The 15,268-nt window shown below is 45.3% G+C and overlaps 1 protein-coding gene across 1 annotated transcript; it reads right to left on the reverse strand.

Annotated features, from left to right (window-relative positions):
* Window positions 1–5,990: 5,990 nt before the first annotated feature.
* On the reverse strand, window positions 5,991–6,827 carry Nfilz (NFIL3 like basic leucine zipper). Its single transcript, XM_041669447.1, has one exon. It carries the CDS (start codon window positions 6,825–6,827, stop codon window positions 5,991–5,993), a length of 837 nt encoding a protein of 278 aa, XP_041525381.1.
* Window positions 6,828–15,268: the final 8,441 nt, after the last annotated feature.

Below are 15,268 nucleotides of genomic sequence, written 5' to 3' on the forward strand. Positions count from 1 at the left end.
ATTCAGACTCCCTGAGACATTATTTTTCACTGGTGGTGGTATACCTCACACTTATCTCTACGCAAGGAGACACAGGAGGAAGGAGACGCAGGAGGAAGGAGACACAGGAGGAAGGAGATGCAGGAGGAAGGAGACACAGGAGGAAGGAGACACAGGAGGAAGGCCAAATGAGTGACTCGGGAAGGAGACAGTGAAGTAAACAAATGAGATGGGATAAACAGAAGAACAACAAATGAGCAGGAATTAGTGATTAAAAGCATAAAGAAATGAAAGGAGGATGGACAGATCAGTAGATGGATGGAAAGATAGAAAATAAAAGGAGTAAAGATGGAGATGCGTGGATGGGTTGAGGGATGGATAAAAATTGAAGAATGAGTGGATGGACAGATTAATAGAAGGATGAATGATGAATAAACAGTTTGGCGGGTGGGTGAGAAGATACATGAATGGATAGAATAATAGATGAGAGGATTATAAAAACATGAAATAATTGATGAATCAACATATAGACAGATGAATTGATGGAGGATGAATAAATGAATATCAAATGGGTAAGAAGATGGGTTGATGAAAGACTGATGAAAGGCTAAAGGATGAATGAATGAGCAAATAGATGATAGATAGATGATTGATAGATGATAGATAGATAATTGATAGATGATAGATAGGCAGATAGATATAGATAGATGACAGATAGAGAGATGATTGATAATAGATAGATAGATAGATAGATAGATAGATAGATAGATAGATAGAGATAGGTAGACTCTTAGAGATCCTATTATGATGTGGGAGTGATTTCTTATTAATAAAGAAACTGCCTAGACCCATTTGATAGGCCAACCCTTAGGTGGGTGGAGTAAACAGAACAGAAGGCTGGGAGAAAGAAGCTGAGTCAGGGAGTTGCAATGATTCTCCCACTCCAGGCAAACTCAGGTTAAGATCATTCCAGGTAAGCCAGCTCGTGGGCTAAACAGATTATTAGAAATGGGCTAGTCCAGGTGCGAAAGTTAGCCAAGAAAAGGCTAGATATAATGGGCCAAGCGGTGTTTAAAAGAATACAGTTTCCGTGTAATTATTTCGGGCATAAGCTAGAGTTAGCCATGTGGGCGGCCGGGTGCCGGGGACGAAGCCCTGCCGCTTCATATTACAATAGAGTGGCGCCCGAAGTTGTCAGGAGCCAATTTCCTCCTAAAATCATTGCAGGAACCATCACCCTGGGGAGTCTGCAGAGAACCCCACACCCTTAATTGTGTTAGGAATAGTTCTATTGACAGAGCCTACCCCACACCCAAATTGGCTGTTAATGAGAGCTATCTGTTAGCGGAACCCACCCCACATTCCAAACTATCTAGGGATCTAGGTGTGTCAACTCGTGACTTCTTGGCCTACAGTGACCTGACCGAAGACAACCTCCTGCCTACGTGACCAACTCGGACCATGTGACCAACATGAACCACGTGGCAAGAGCCCAGGCCCCTGCGCCCACCCCCCAACTCTTTACCCTATAAAAGTTGTACCCCGTCTCTAATAAAGGGAGGCTTTGACACGAATTCTCGCTTAGCCTCCTTCCGCTTTCCTAGCCCATTATCTTCCAGGTGGTGCCTCTCCGTGACCCTGGAATAACTGACTGCCAGGTGGGTTACTAACCCTAGACTGAGTAGCCCACCCCAAGGCAATCAACACGAAGTGATGGACTAAATCCACTTAAAAAACCTGAGAAGGCTTAAAAATAAGGGAGAGAGAGTTTAACACAGATTTTTGCTGTTTGTTGGTGGCGTGCTGTAGAGAGATTTCCTGATTCGGCACCAGCAGCAGAAAAAAAGCTGTGTCATTTTGAAGCGCGGCTTCTTGGGGCTGTGCTGCCAGCGTGAACTCTGGCTTTAAAGCATTTCAATGGATTTTATGGGACTGGATGTTTGTGTTCCCGCTTGGGATCGGAAGGAGAGTGCTCTGAGACCGTGCCAATGGCTCAGCACTCCCCGCCTGCACCTGGGCAGACTGCAGAATAAGGCTTAGGCAGGCAGAAGAGCATGCGGATTCCTACCTGCGCAGTGCTCTGCGTGTCAGATTTGGCTGTAACTTGGATGAAAAGAATTTCTATGCTGCACACTCAGTCTCAGAATTAAAGTGCTGAGTGCCGCTCCTACCTGGCGGCCCCAGAGCTAGCACAAAATGGTACGTTCTCCATTTTGAAATTTTCCTGACTCAGCAGCAGGAAAAAACTGGCTATTTTAAAATGCCGGCTTTCTGGGCTGTGCCACCATTGCGATCTCTGTCTGGCTCCTGCGGGAGACAGAGCTTTTGAATGGAGCATTTGGAGAAAAGTGCTACGATTTGTTTGATGGCAACTAGACTCGCTGTGTGCCTTAAAGAAAGTCATTGCCTGCTGCGGCTCAGAGGCAGGAGCTGCTCTGCCATGTTGGACTGGGCGGGGCAAGCTGGCAGTACCTGTTTTTGACCTAGGAATGTCACAGCTTAGATTCTTAAGCGCCTAGTGATTTAAAGGCGCAAATCAAAAGTGCTCCTGGATAGTAAAAAAATGTTACAGATTCACAATAGGACAGATTCAGACCACTAAATGAGTCACACTGTTGGATGAATGTACGTAGGCTTGGGAGAGAGAAGAAAAAGAATATAGAGAATAAAGTTAATGGTTTTTTTTTTAAAAAAAAAAAGGTAAAGTCTTTAAAGAAACAGAGTACAGATAGTTATAGATTAAAAGAAATAAAGAAAAATAAGCCACGTAAAAATGGAAAATTCACAGAGAGTCTGGATTATGTACATTGTGTTTTCTTTAAAATTTTTGACTGTGAAGGAGCTAAGTACAGAGAGACATTTCATTACATGGGCTGCCAAGCTAAACCAGAATGGATATAAGGGTATTACGATTTCAAACTTTGGGTCTAAGGATATGACGCTTTGGAGAGGGTCTTCTTTTATTTTCACAGAGGACCAGACCCTGTGGATTGCATCTATCCCGGTATGGTATGATAGACCACGACCTCCAGAAAAGTTCCTGTGAACACCCTCAAAAAATTACTTCACTCAACTGCCAACTGAGATAAACCTGGCACACAGGTTACACCCTAAATGACCTGAATAACAGCGCCCCCATTCAGCAGGAAGCAGTTTGGAGAGAAAAAACTGCGCCCATGTTCCCAAAATATTGTTTATAAATGTTCTTTTACATTTAAAGAGGGAAATGATATAGGTATGAATAATTTGCATTGGTATGGATTTTAAGGTCAATTTTGTTATATGTATATATATTTCTGATCTTGATTAAGGTATTGTGATTGTGTAGTTCATTTAATATGTAATGTATAATTAGGAAATATAGGTTGTTGATGGATAATCATAAATAATAGTCAAGTTTGTAGTCATGTTACTTAGATTTTCTAGATATATAGAGATATATTTCAGATATGCATTCTTCATATCTCTCAAAGGCTGCAGAATATGGCATTTAAAATGTTTTAATAACTTAGGGGTTTTCATGACAATGAGACATGTCTGCTCCTGGCAGCACCAATCTACTTCAAGAGGAAGATGGGCATCGAAGAGGATCCTTATGGAGTTGGATAGCCATTTGGGCAAGAAACTGCTCTTGCCTGGACTGTTGCATAAAATGGACACAGAGAACCTGCAGAAAGAGGACTGCTGAATTTGCCTAAAGGTGAGATGGTCTTTTGGGGTTCCTGACTCATGAAAGAGTCTGCGAGACATTCTGCAGGACACAGCAGATAGTGACTGAACTGCCTTTGAAATTTCCTTCTTCATGGAAATGTCTGCTGGAAACTATGGGCCTGAAGGCTGAAGATGGATGCCCCAATGGTACAGAGGAACTTTGGGTGACTGTACAGGCAGCAAGATGTCTCTGTCATTTCTAGAGCTTTGGATTTCTTGTTTACTTAGGTAGTATTGTATCCTTCTGGAGTCTTTGATGGAGTTGAAGAATGGATAGGTAGTTATAGTTTTCCACTGTTATGATAAAAGATAAAATAGATATAAATATTGTAACTGTGATTGTTGCTTAATAACTGTTTTGTTATATGTAATTTTACTATGTTAAAGTTAAAGCCTTTCTTTTTTGTTTAAACAGAAAAAGGGGAAATGATGTGGGAGTGATTTCTTATTAATAAAGAAACTGCCTAAACCCATTTGATAGGCCAACCCTTAGGTGGGTGGAGTAAACAGAACAGAATGCTGGGAGAAAGAAGCTGAGTCAGGGAGTCGCCATGATTCTCCCACTCCAGGCAGGCGCAGGTTAAGATCATTCCTGGTAAGCGAGCTCGTGGGCTAAACAGATTATTAGAAATGGGCTAGTCCAGGTGCGAAAGTTAGCCAAGAAAAGGCTAGATATAATGGGCCAAGCGGTGTTTAAAAGAATACAGTTTCCGTGTAATTATTTCGGGTATAAGCTAGAGCTAGCCATGTGGGCGGCCGGGTGCCGGGGACACAGCCCTGCCACTCCATATTACAACACTATTGTTCTTATAAAATGCCATAGCCATAAACAATTTTTTCTTTAAAATCTTTATTATCAGAATATATTTAAACATATGAGTAAAGATAGATGATGGATAGACAGACAGACAGAGAGTCTTGAGAATTCTACTGCTGATGTGATAAAACACCATAGCCATAAACAAGTTGAGGAGGAAAGGATTGGATTCAGCTCACAACTCTCAGGTCGTGCTCCCTTGCTAAGGGAAGTCAGGGCAGGGACTCAAACAAGGCAGTAGCTGATGCAGAGGCTGCGGAGGAGTGCTGCCAGCTGACTTACGTTCTACTCATGGTTTGATCAGCTTGTTTTCTTATAATGTGCAGGACCCCCTGTCCAGGGTACCATGACATATTGAGCAGCTGGGCTCTCCCACCTCAATCATTAGGAAAACGCACCACAGACTTGCCCATAGGCCAATCTGGTCGAGACATTTTCTCAGTTGGGCTTCCCTCTTCCAAAATGACTCTTATTTTAAGTTGACATAAAAAACTAGCCAACATAGATAGATAGATAGATAGATAGATAGATAGATAGACAAACAGACAGACATAAAGAATGTCAGGTAGGCAGGCAGGTGAAAGGGAAAATAAATAGATTGTTAGATAGATGAAAAGATGAAGATTGTGAAGAATGAGAGGATGGATGGATGGATGGTGGGTGGATGGATGGGTGGGTGGTGGGTGGATGGGTAGATGGATGGGTGGATGGATGGATGGGTGGATGGATGGGTGGATAGGTATATGGATGGGTGGGTGGGTGGATGGATGGATGGATGGATAGGTATATGGATGGGTGGGTGGGTGGATGGATGGATGGATGGGTGGATGGGTGGATGGATGGTGGGTGGATGGGTGGGTGGATGGATGGATGGATGAAATATCAATAAATAGGTTAAATGAGTATGAAGAGTTGGGTGGTGGTGACATGCGCTGTTAATCCAGCAGTTGGGAGGCAGAAGAAGCAGGCAGGTTTCTGAGTTTGAGGCCAGCCTGGTCTACAGAGTGAGTTCCAGGACAGACAGCCAGAATTGTTACATAGAGAAATCCTGTCTCGAAAAAGAAAAAGTAAGAAGAAGAGCAGATAGATGGAAGGATGGATAGAAAGACATGGGCGGGAAAATAAAACTAGATACATATAAAAGATGGGTAAACAATTGGGCAGGTGGGGGAAGATAAGTTGCCCGGTGTGAGGATGAAGCATAAATGGACAGCAACAAGCACTGGATGGTCTGATGGCTGAGCTGGTGATGAGGAGTGAAGAGATCATGCAGCCACAATTCAATATGGGACTCATCCCCTCTTCACCTAGAGCCCTGACTTTGGCTCTAAGAGGTAGACCCTCCCAGCGAGGGCAACTTCCTACAGGCCCTGTCCAGTCCTTATCATCCTTTCATGAAAACCCACACTCAATTTTAACCACCTACCAGTCTGGGCCTGGTCAGAGGCAGCTCTCAGAGGCTTGCCTGGCCCACCTCCCATCCTCAACATAAGCTGTTTACGGTTGGGGATTTGATGCGCAGCTTGTGAGGCAGAGAAGTCTGAGCCAGACCCTCAGACCTGTCACCTAGGACAGGGCAGGACACACCAGGTGAACACCCCATGGAACTCTCCGAGGATGTCAGCAATATATCTGAGGGCCCTGGGGCATGGGATCCAGCAGGCACAGGAGACCACGGCCTACAACAAGCCTTGAGCTCTGCTCTGGGCCCCACATGCCCATCTAAGAAGTGACAACCAAAGACAGCAGCTGGGAAGATGGAATGAAAGCTTCTGTCAACTATCCTAGGAGTCATGGGCTCTGACTCCTGAAAGAATCCAGGGGAAACAGCTAAGCCCGCCCACCCTTGAGCCACCAGGCAGCCTGAGCAACCCGGAATCCCAGAATCCATGGCACACGGTTTGAACAGGCAGTCGTGGGCACCAGGCAAAGATAAGAATGAGTCGGCCCCTGAGTGGGAGTCCCCAGTCCAGGAAGATTTCCACAGCAAGGCCTGCAAGGGCAACGTTGGGGAACCACACACCGAAGGCAAGAGGCCAAATCGAAGTTTGAGCGCTTGCAGCTCAGCCCTGAGTATAGCATTCTCCTCCAGCAGCATGGTCAGCCTGCCTTCAATGGCCACATCATTGAGACGTCGCTTTTCCCGGGACCGCTTGGCTGCCTCGTTGTTCTTTCTCCGTTTCTCCCAGTAAATTGTGTCCTTCTTCTCTTCCGGCATAAACTCCCTCTGTCGGCGCATGACTGGACCTCTGCGAGTGCCCCAGAATGCTTTGCTGGGACACCGAGACATGCTGGGTAGACCCAACGTATTCACATTCATAGCTGCCTCAGCACCTGGGGAAAATAAAAGAGGTCTTGGACCAGAGACAGGAGGCTGACCCACGTGATTCTAGTCCCTCTAATTGGCTCTGTGTCTATCAGCTCCACTGGAGCGTCAGACGGAGCCGAGACTGGGCTGGGGACAGCTCCATATAGGGATGCAATGAGGTGAAAGGAGTTGGGGAGGGGGTGCCAAGTGAGGGTGAGTTTGTATATGGCTTAAGAACACCCCAGTTGTCACAGAGATCTGTTTACGAGCTGTTCCTTCGGAGGACACAAGTTCTTTCTAAAATGTTTGTCTTACCCCTGAAAAGATCAGCCTATACAAGAGCTGCGTCACAATCTCAGATCCAGAGGAAGACAGGAGGAAGGATGTACCTAGAATGAGAGAATGTGTAAACACAGTTTCACTTGCCAAGCTTTGACTCAAAAAATCAGTTGGTAGGGGCTGTGGAGCTGGTTAAGTCTTACAAGCGTGAGAACTGAGTCTGAATCCCAAGAACCACAGACCCAAAACAAAGCAAGGCATCACGAGTTCATAATCCCAATATCCCTATAGTGATACAGCAGAAGTCAGAAACGGGGGAACCCCTGGGCCTCCCAGGCCAGCTAGCCTGGCCTACATGGGGCAGGACAACAGAAAGACCCTGTCTCAAACAAAATAAAAGATGAGGACCAACACCCAAGCCTGACCTCTGACCTCCAGAAGTGTATCGTGACACGCGTGCTCTTTCCCTCTCTCTCTCTCTCTCTCTCTCTCTCTCCTTCTCTCTTCTCTTCTCTCACACATACACACACAGTCATATTATACACAAGAATAACACATTCATAATAGAATAATAAAAGTATTAAAAACAAAAAGAATAACAAATGAAAAATACTAACAAATTCATGTGATTTATGCCCAGATTTTAACTCACAATCCATGGCCAGAATTTCACACCTGCCTGCCCACCCATCCAACCACCCATCTGTACACCAGATCCCACACAACTGTCCGTCGTCCACCCGTCACCTCACTTGTCAGTCATCCTCTCTCCAACCCCCATCACCTCACTGTTCGATTTTACAGCCATTCATTGTGCCCACCACTTTTCACTTGTTCACACATCAAGGCCTCCTTAAAGTTTCATGTGTTTAGTGTGTGTATGTTCAGAGTGTTTGTGTGTGTGTACACGTAGGGCATGGGTATATATGGAGGCTAGAGTCAACCCGGGGTGCTGTTCCTCAGTTGTCCATCTTGGTTTATTAAGTTTTTAACTCTTTTTATAAAAAAGATTTATTTTTGTTTAATTTTGTATATGTGCCAGCTGAGTCCAAAGATACTAGATCTCCCTGAAGCAGGAACAATGGCAGCTGTGAGTCTCTGGATGTGGGCGCTGAGGAACAAAGTTCTCTATGACCACAATACCTGATCTTAACTGATGGGTCATCATTTTAAAGATTTGTTTACATGTGTGCGTCTGTGTGGGTCTAGTGAATATATGTACTCACCTGTGCATGCATATCGAGACCAAAGGGTCTCCCTCGTCCATCTCTCACTAACTATTCCACTGAGATGGAATCGCTCCCTGAACTTGGGCTGGTGTATGATAGGCTGAAAACCAACAAGCCCTAGAAATATATGCTGGAAGATGATCCAACTCCTGCCAATTATCCTCTGACCTCTATGTGTGCAACATGGCTTGTGTACACACACACACACACACACACACACACAGAGAGAGAGAGAGAGAGAGAGAGAGAGAGAGAGAGAGAGAGAGAAAATTTTTCAAAAGGAAGGAAGGCAGGAACTCCCAGCTTCTTGGGAGACTGAGCTGGAAAAATGCCTTCAGTCCTGGAATTTGAATCCAGCCTGGGCATCATAGCCAAAACAACATCTCAAAAATATAATAGCTGAGTATTGTGTTGAGTCACACAGGAAGACTGTAACTCCCATGCTTGAGAGGAAGGCTGAGGTAGGTGGATGATGAGTTTGAGGTCAGACTGAGTAGCATAGCAAGAACTTGCCTCAAATAATACTAGGAAAAAAACCATGGAGGAGAAATGAAAGAGGAAAGAGTGGAGGAAGAAGAGGGTGAGGGAGAAAGAGGAGGAGAAAAAGATGTAACAGGAAGAACAGGGAAGAAGGGAGAAAAAGGGGGAGGGAAGGAGAGAAGGAGGAAGGGAAGGAGAGAGGGAAGGGAAGAGCAGGAGAGAAAGGGAAAGAAGGAAGGAGTGAGAAAGGGAGGGAGGGACAAGAAGAAAAAGAGAGAAGGGGAAGAAAGGAAGGAAGGAGTGAGAGAGGGAGGGAGGAAGAGAGGGAGGGAGGTGGAGAGGAAGGGAGTAAAGAAAAGGGAGGATGAAGAGAAAGGGAAGGAGGATGGGGAGAGAAGTAAGGGAAGTAAAAGGGAAAGAGGGCAGAAAGAATGGGAGGAAAGGAAAGGGGACGTTTCAAAGTATAAAAGGCAGCCAGAGCCAGCACCCGCCATGGAAGAAGCAGAGCATGAGAAGATGGTCAGACAGGAGGCAAGGCAGGCCAAGCTGAGCTGAGAGGGGCTCTCATGGAAGCCCATGAGGCTGGGTTCTATCACACTGCTATGCTCCCCGCCTTAGTCGCTCCTGCTTGGGGCTTGGCCCAGCCCACTGGCCCCTCCACCTCCACAGGAACCCAGATGCGGGCAGCAGATAGCTACACTCCCGTGCTGTTTTAGAGAAGATGAGTGTGGGTTAGGCCTTCCTGTGGTCATAAGAGAGGAATTAACAGAGAGGAGGGTGAGGCTACTCCTACTGAAGCACCCTAGGCAGCTCAAGGAAACAGAAAAAGGGTCCGTGAGAGGCAGCACCCAACTCCACTCTGGCCTTGGCAGCCTCCCTGGGTGGCAAACAAATAAACTCCGTGTTCCTGGAGCAACAGGAATCCTCCTCCCTCCAGAAGCAGACTTGTCAGGCCAGGCACATTCCCAGCATACAGAATATCTTCCTATGCTGAAGCCACTGTCACTGGCAGGCTGTATCTCAATGATAGAATGTTTACCCAGCATGCAACATGAATGAAAAGTCCACAACTATAATCAGAGTCTGAGGCCAGCGAATGCGAGGACATCCTGTCGTAAAAAAGAAAGAGAGAGGAAAAAAAAGACGAGAGTAGAATGGTCTCACCAGAGCATAGGAAGAGGGGGATGGAGAAATGAGGGTTAATGGGTTAAGGAGTGTAATATGACTTCCAATGAACTTTAGTATAAAGGCATTAAATGATTTAAAAAGACAAAGGAGATGATAGCAGCCTGTCAACAAGAACAGAGGATTATGAAACAAAAATAGGTAGAGCTCTCATATTAAATGGGTAGATATAGATGATTGGTAGCTAAAGGCAGGCTATCAAGATGACTCAAAAAGTAGAGGTTCTTGTCACCAAGTCTGATGACCTGAGTTCATTCCCCAAGACTCACACGATATAAGGAGAGAACTGACCCCCACAAATAACACACACACAGGGGTACACATATATCTGTGCATACATTAAAATACACAGACATTAACTACATGTGATTTTTTAATATTTTAAATAGGCTAGAATAATGTTCTAGCATAATCTTCTACATAAAAGTATGGGAAAGGTAACGACAACTGAATTGGTATTAAGTATGAGTAGGTGAACGCTCTTAGTGATACTTGGTTAACCGGTAATTGAATATTTCAAAACAACTAGTAGAAAGGATTTTAAATGTCCACAACACAAAGAAAGGATGTATGTAGGGCCAGAGTATGACTTTGTGGGTAGGAGTGAGAGCCTGAGTTCAGATCCCAGAAAAGCTAGGTGGTAGTAACCAAGAACAGGATGACGACAAGGGGACGACTGGGGCTTGCAGGCTGTTAGCCTTGCTCTTAGCTCAGTGAGAGACTGTACCCTAAAGGAGGAAGAAGGTGGGGAGGGATGGAGCAGAACATCCAGCATCCTTCAGCCTCTTACACATTCACCTGCCGGCATACCACATACATACGAGCAGGCACACACGTGCCCACATCTCCACACGTGCACACGCTACACGTGGGTGTGACAAAACCCCGAGCAAATCATTACATAATGTGGCAGATGACTCAGGGTGTAAAGGCACTTGCTGCCAAGCCTGATGATCTGAATCAATCCCTGGGGACCGCATGGGCAGAAAGAGAAAGAGATGCAACTCCCACGAGGTGTCCTCTATTTCCACACACATGCTTTGGCACACATGAGCACAAGCACACACACACACACACACTAAATAGATATAATTTGTAAAAGTACAGTGTACTTCATAGTATGTTTAACTATGCATCAATTTAAATTTCTTTTTTAAATGTTTTATCATTTTGTTATTTTATGTGCATGGGTGTCTTGTCTACGTGTAAGTCTGTGCAACCCCTGCTTCCCTGGTGTGCATAAAGACTGTGAGGGCATTGGATCCCCTGGAACTGGAGTTACAGATGGTTATGAGCTGCCTGTGGGTTCTGAGAACCAAACCTAGATTGTCTAGAAGAATAGTCACTGCCCTTAACCACGGAATCCACTCTCCATCTCCTCAATTTCAATTTTTCAGTTCAAAAGAAAAGCACCTGCTTTAACCAGATTTGTGTTTGCTTAGCTGGGTGTTCTACAGAAAGTCATATCACTTCATGTGTTTCCAAAGCCTTATAAGCAAAATGGGGCCAATAGCAGTCCCAAAATCACTGGTTATATTCAGTAAGAAAAGAGGAATATGTGTTAAAAAAGTCAGGGTAGGCACTCACCTGAGGGAAGAACACGATACTGTTGTTTCGATAAAGGTCAGATGGTAAACTCTCTTCTAAATGTTTGTGTTTAAGTAGTCCCGGAGAGGACAGATAACAAGGAAGGCCCAAAGAGGGATACAAGGTTTCCCTGGGAAGGGGAAGTAGAAAAGATCTCGTGTGTAAACTGGGGGCAGGGGTTCGAGGATGGAGGGATGGGAACTGAGAGGGACCAGGTTGAGCCAGCTGGGTGCTGGAAGTGGGTTGGAGGCCAGATTGAGGGGGAGAGTAACAGAAGAGATGTTTTAATAGAAGGGGCCATTTCCGGGCTAGGGAGAAGCCTAGAGCCAGGGAAACCCCCAGAAACTCACAAGAATGACCCCAACTAAGACTCATAACAATGGTGGACAGGGTGCATGGTGGACAGGGCGCCTGAACTGGCCATCTACTGTAACAGACTGGTGAGCTCCCTAATTGCCATCAGAGACGCTCTGTCCCGTGACTGATGGAGGAGACGAGCCCTGCACTGCGCTCCGACTCTTGCAGAAGAAAGGGACTAAGAAATGTACCAGCCAAGGCGGTCATGATGGAGGAAGCCACAGAGACAGCTGCCCTGAGCTCGGGGGAACTTATGGACGCTGGACCAGCAGCCAGGGAGCCTTCATGGGACCGACCTAGGCCCTCTGCATGTGTGTAGCTTGGTCTTGTAGGCTTCTAACCGTGAGAGCAGGACCTCTTCCTGCAGCTTAGCTGGCTTTTGCTAACTTGTTTCCCACCTCGACATAAGGGGAGGAGCTCAGTCCTGCCTCGATTTGACATGCCATGCTTTGTGCATGGATGGCCTCCCTCTCTGAATGGAGATGAGGAGGAATGGATGGGGGGTTAGATGGGAAGGGGAGAGGAGAGAGGGGAAACTGGTTGGTATGTAAAATAAATTAAAAGAATATTATTTAATTTATTTAAATAAAAGATAAATAAATATTTGTGTTTATCCACATAGATTAGTGTTGCTCTCAGCCTCGGCAAGGAAGCCTCTTTTTGCATGAGCATCAGTTAATTCCGAGTCTCATAACTGATGGCAGAGATGAGAATATGTGACCATTGAGTGCTCAGCCCTAAATGGGAAATCTGAATCATACATACACACCACCACCACCAAGGCTCGGGCCACCAAGATGTGAGTGCCAGAGAAGGGGTGAGAGCGCTGGAAATACCGCCTTCTGGGTGTGTCACGGCAGCTACACACGATCCAGACAAAACATCCGTTCCACAGAATAAAATAAAAACAAACAAATAAATAAAATGGACTCACTCTACAAAATCAAGTTAGCCCAAATCCTGGTTTAGACAGGGGATGTACTCAGTACTCTAGAAGAGAAAGAAAAAGAGAATCATTCTTTAAAAAACAAAAGAAAAAGAAAAATATATTGCTACTGGTAAACGTTCATGCTCCGTAAATGGTCCCACGCCTATACACATCCAGACAGCACTGCATGGTCTCATTATTTATCAAAACAGACAATTAACTTGGGAGGGGATATGCTGGGGGTATTTGGGGAGAGTTTAACGGTGGAATTGAGGTGGACATGATCATGTTCATTGTATACGTGCATAAAAATCTCAAAAATAAAAGTATTAAGATGAGTTCCCACACTGTTTTGATAATTGTGTAACACACCCAGGTGTGCACCTGCGATGAGCTCTGTGTAACACACCCAGGTGTGCACCTGCGAATTATAAAGGTCTGAAGACCAAAGCGAGTTATCAGATTTCTCTCTCATTATGCTGCCATTCATAGCTGAATATTATCAATAAAATGTTGATAAGCTATTAATATAACTCCGGCAAAGTACAACTATTGCCACTACTGCAAGATCAAGATTTTAAATTCTCTTTGGTCGTTTTCTAAAGATACTTTTCATTGTGCAAAAACATCTGTCACAGTCATTCTGGCATAAATATGCTGCTGTTTATACAATGTATGTGTCTAAAACTTACATTTTACAAACTTAAAGAATTCTTGTGAGTTTCAGAAAGCCAAATTGAAGGATTCACCTTAAACAGGTCAGATACACCCCTCTCTCAATTCCCTGATCCTGACACCCTCCTCCTCAATTACCAGGGCCTAAAGAAAAATTTTTCTTCCTAAACTTAACCTTGTCCTCTGCTCTGCCAACACCTCGTCAGGTCCAAGAGACACAGGAAATTCCACACCACAAATCCTGAACAGGAGTGAAGCAACCAGCTACCCTGTAACCAGCATCCCAGCTTTCTCAGGTCCCCCAAGACACTGACACCCACAAATAAGCAGGAAGTAGTCTTGACAACTCGATGCCCTCATCGCCTAAAGAGCTGAATGGCCAATAGGCAGGCAGAAGAGCACAGGCAGGATTTCTAGAGAGAGAGGAAGAGTAGATATGAATTCAGGTGAGCAGAGACATGGGAAGACTCGGACTAAGTTGGACATACAGAACGGTGAAGAGGGAAAAAAGTCATATGACGCGAAGAACATAGATTAATAAAAGCAGGTTAATTTTGGTTCTAAGAGCTAGTTAGGGACAAGCCTAACCTAAGGGCCAAGCTTCCATAATTAATAAGAAGTCTTCATGGGATTATCTGTGGGCTGGTGGTACCGATGAGAAAGTACTAGTACATCCCAACCATCTTTTTCAGGCAAGATCTCACATATCTCAAGATAGCCTCAAGTGCTCTGTGTAGCTGAGGCTCACCTTGAACTCCTGCTCCTCCTGCCTCCACCTTCTCAGGGCTGGGCTAACAGGTGTCGCCTCCACACCTAGTTTAAGTGGTGCTGAGACTGGAGTCCAGGGCTTTGTGCAGGCTGGGAGAGCTCTCTCCTCACTAAGCTACATCCCCCCCACAAACTCTCTTCTTTGAGTCCAAAGACGCACAGGGAAAGGTAAAACTTGACTTCCTTACAAACCAAGTGACCAGCGGAAGAGAAATTTAAAACTTTACATGGACAAAAACTTGAAAAAAAATAGATGAATCAAATGACAGGAAGTAGGCTACCTCACAAATTCCCCACCCGCATGGCTAGATAACAGCCACAGATGCTTTCTGTGCTGAATCAGGGAGGGGTGGAAATGACCACAAACTCCCGTGGGTGGAGGATTCCTCAACACAAGTCCGCAAAGCCCATGTTCACAGTGGTGCACACTTGTCATCCCAGCGGTGAGAAGACGGAGCCAACCAGCATCAAGAGTTCAAGTTCATCCACAATACACAGCAAGACCCAAGCCAGCCTGGGCTACATGAGTCTCTGCAAGGGTGTGGGGGGAGGGGAGGTAGCAGCAGGTACAGGACCATGCAATCACGGAGGAAGCTGGTCACCCTTCTCACAAACAAAAGAAATATTCGTTGGCACCATGAGATAACAAGTTTTCCCACTGAAATTGGCAGAGATTTAAAAAATTGATAAAATTCAATGTTATCAAGGATGTGGTGAGATGGGAGCTTAGAGGGTGGTGATATAAATCAGTTCCTAGTAAATCAATTAAGAAATATGAAACAGGGTTGGGGAGGTGGCTCCATGGCAGTGTCTGCCGTGTAAGGATGAGCACCTGTACGCTCAGACTCCATCCTCAGCACCCACTTAGAATCTCAGCCTGGTAATGTGCGTCCATCAGCCCAGACCCCTGGAACCTCCTGGCTCGTCAGTCCAGCCAAACGTCAAGGTCCAGGTCAATGAGAGAC

This window comes from Microtus oregoni, unplaced genomic scaffold, assembly GCF_018167655.1.
Source record: "Microtus oregoni isolate MIOR12 unplaced genomic scaffold, Mior012 000019F_ref0000042, whole genome shotgun sequence".
In the NCBI taxonomy this organism is placed as follows: domain Eukaryota; kingdom Metazoa; phylum Chordata; class Mammalia; order Rodentia; family Cricetidae; genus Microtus; species Microtus oregoni.